Source organism: Gavialis gangeticus, unplaced genomic scaffold (assembly GCF_001723915.1).
Source record: "Gavialis gangeticus isolate Ggan-Ray unplaced genomic scaffold, GavGan_comp1, whole genome shotgun sequence".
NCBI lineage: Eukaryota > Metazoa > Chordata > Crocodylia > Gavialidae > Gavialis > Gavialis gangeticus.
In genome coordinates this window covers 9,232,741-9,235,318 of record NW_017728993.1, presented here as the reverse complement: position 1 = coordinate 9,235,318, position 2,578 = coordinate 9,232,741, and the positions used below count along the sequence as shown (strand labels likewise).

The window sequence follows — 2,578 nt, the reverse complement described above, 5'->3', positions numbered from 1 at the left end:
GATTCAACTTGCCGTGCATCTTCTAACCGAGGGACTATCGATAAGTTACTAACCAAGTGGGAACTCTTGGTTGATTTCTTTATCTGTTTTATTATCACTGTCCATTTTAATCTGTATTGTTATGTCGTCTGCTTATTAGCTTAACGTTTTTATTAACTATTATACATGCAAACTATATCTCTTGTTGTCATCAGTAAAATTCATTGCTTTTTGTAAGTGAGACTTGTCATTTTTTTCCTTTCCATCATCACCTCCTCGATCCCGAACCAAAAAGGCCAGTGGCCAATAAAGCTGCAGTGCTCAGTCAGTCTACAACTAAATTGATATACTCACAGTGCCCAGCTGGCCTGTGACACCCGCCTCACAGTCCTGACTGAACTGGGCTGGCCAAAGTGGTCATTTCTTTGTCTGTCAGTTAATATAAAGCCATTGTTGCTCACTACTGAGGTAAGGGAAGTATGTGCAGCTTTAAGCATCGAGTACCCTATTTGCGCTAATTAGTTTTTATACCTACTTTAAGACATCTTTTAGACTGCCCAATTGTCATAAGGGAAATTCAGTGTATAATGTCCAACTATGCAGTTGGACAAATACCTATGTGGTAGGGCCCTGAGAGTGCACAGGCCCATATTAGTTCACTTTCTGGCTTTTTAGCTTAATTTTTTCACCCTAATTCCTCAGATTTATTTCAGATGTTATGGGGGTTTTTTTAAGAAAGCTGCCAGGAGTCCCAAAAGATTGGTAAAAGGTTACTATGCCATCTTACCAGGCTCCAAGTGCCTCCCTTAACACCCAGCAAGTGGGAGCTGAGAGCACTTAGCAAAGTACTGAGCCCATTGCAGGATGAGGCCTCAGCATTAATTTTCCTTCAAGTGCTTTAATCAGCACCTGATTGCTACATATTTATCAGCACTTGGATTGAGAAGCATCATTGTGATTGGCTGGCAAAGTGCAGAGGGTTTAATTAATCACCATGGACTGCAGTTTGGCTAGATCTGCTGCTTTAACTTTCTAAACTAGCAACTTCCAACATAAACACATCTTGCTTCTGAGTTTCTTACTGTATATAAAGCACAAAGAATGTAATTGTCTTCTCTATCGACATCTTTAAGAGTGATTATGAAGGAAATTAATTATGATTGCGGAGTGTTAATAAGTTAGTTACACTTTGTTGATGTAGCATCAAAAAGGTGGCACAATGGAGCACCTGCAGCTCTTGATAAGAGTGGTCACTATGTTCATTCAGACTCCATTTAACCATGTAATAATTGGATCCCAACATTGGATTATTTGACCAACCATTTCCGTCCTTATTCAAGCCAACATCACATTGGGAGTGGTAACAGGAACCAAGTCATTTTGACTATAGTTTGACTGTTGTGTCTGCAGGGTTTGATCTGTCAATTATTTTTGCCAAGTGAATCCTGTAGACTACCTCACAGTGGTTGGAAGACAACTAGTCCTTGTAGGCTATAGGGAATTTAGGTATCATCTAGGATCCAGCCGGATGAATTTAGTTGTACAAAATAACCCACAGACAATTGATTACTTGCTTACCTGGCTTGCCCGTATGTTAACATTCCCAAATTTCAACAGCTTTAGCACCACTTCCATGTCTTCATCAGTCTCCGCTGAGGCCAGTGGTGTGATCATCACTGCAGTGTAACCAGCTTTGTTCTGATGGTCCACATCACACACACCTAAAGCCAAGAGTAATTTTTTTCATATATGTTTACATAGGCTCAGGAAGGAATTTTTTTCCATCCTCTGTTGCTACATGTGTCAGGGGCTATTTTTGTCTACTACAGAAGCACTGGGTATTGGCAGGTGTGGGGGCTGTGCCTTGTAGTTGTAAGACAGGCTTGATTTGTGTAGTTTTAGTAATAGGTTAGACACTGTATGGGATGGTTTGGAAAGGGATGGTCCTGCTTCAGGAAGGGGGTTGGATGGGATGACCTGCAAATGTACCTTCCAGTCCTACTTTTCTATGATTCTACACAGACAGAATAAGATTTATTTATACAACACACCATCTTTCTAAACCAATGTAACGCTTCATTGTGGAAACTTTACTTCATCGATAGTCAAAAAGGACTGACCATTTTCAATACTGAATTCTTTGAACTTGCGTCTCATTAACTTTGAGAACTGAAAATGGCAACTCTAGACAAAGCTAATGGTGACACTCAGTACCTGAGATACTGCTTTTCAGTAGTACCTATTTTCAGAGGTGCACACAAGCTAGGTAAACTGAACACTAAGGACTGTCTGTGGTAGTTCAGGTTATCTCAGGGAGATTGCCAAGGATCATCTCTCCAAAAAATAGAAAAAAGGAAAAGATTCAAAGGAGAGGGCAAAAGGTGAAGGACCTGAAAGGGGGGAAATGGAAAGGAAAAAAAAAAGTCTTGGGCTACGGGCTGAGGAGGGAGAGGAGGATCCAGGTAGTGAACCAAAGGCTGCGGCGCTGGTGTCATCAGGAAGGCTTTGGCTTCCATGACCACAGCCCGCTCTTTGGAGACAGAGGCAGTGAGCTGCTGGGAAGGGACGGCCTCCACCTCTCTCCGCTGGGGAGGAGGCT

At 41.8% G+C, this 2,578-nt stretch overlaps 1 protein-coding gene across 3 annotated transcripts in view; it reads right to left on the bottom strand.

Annotated features, from left to right (window-relative positions):
• KANK4 (KN motif and ankyrin repeat domains 4) overlaps positions 1 to 2,578 on the bottom strand; it is a 57,203-nt gene that overhangs the window by 19,970 nt on the left and 34,655 nt on the right. For all 3 annotated transcript variants that reach the window (XM_019501195.1, XM_019501196.1, XM_019501194.1), the window contains exon 8: positions 1,558 to 1,700. In XM_019501195.1, the coding sequence (XP_019356740.1) occupies positions 1,558 to 1,700 (143 nt within the window). The remainder of the gene's footprint in view (positions 1 to 1,557; positions 1,701 to 2,578) is intronic.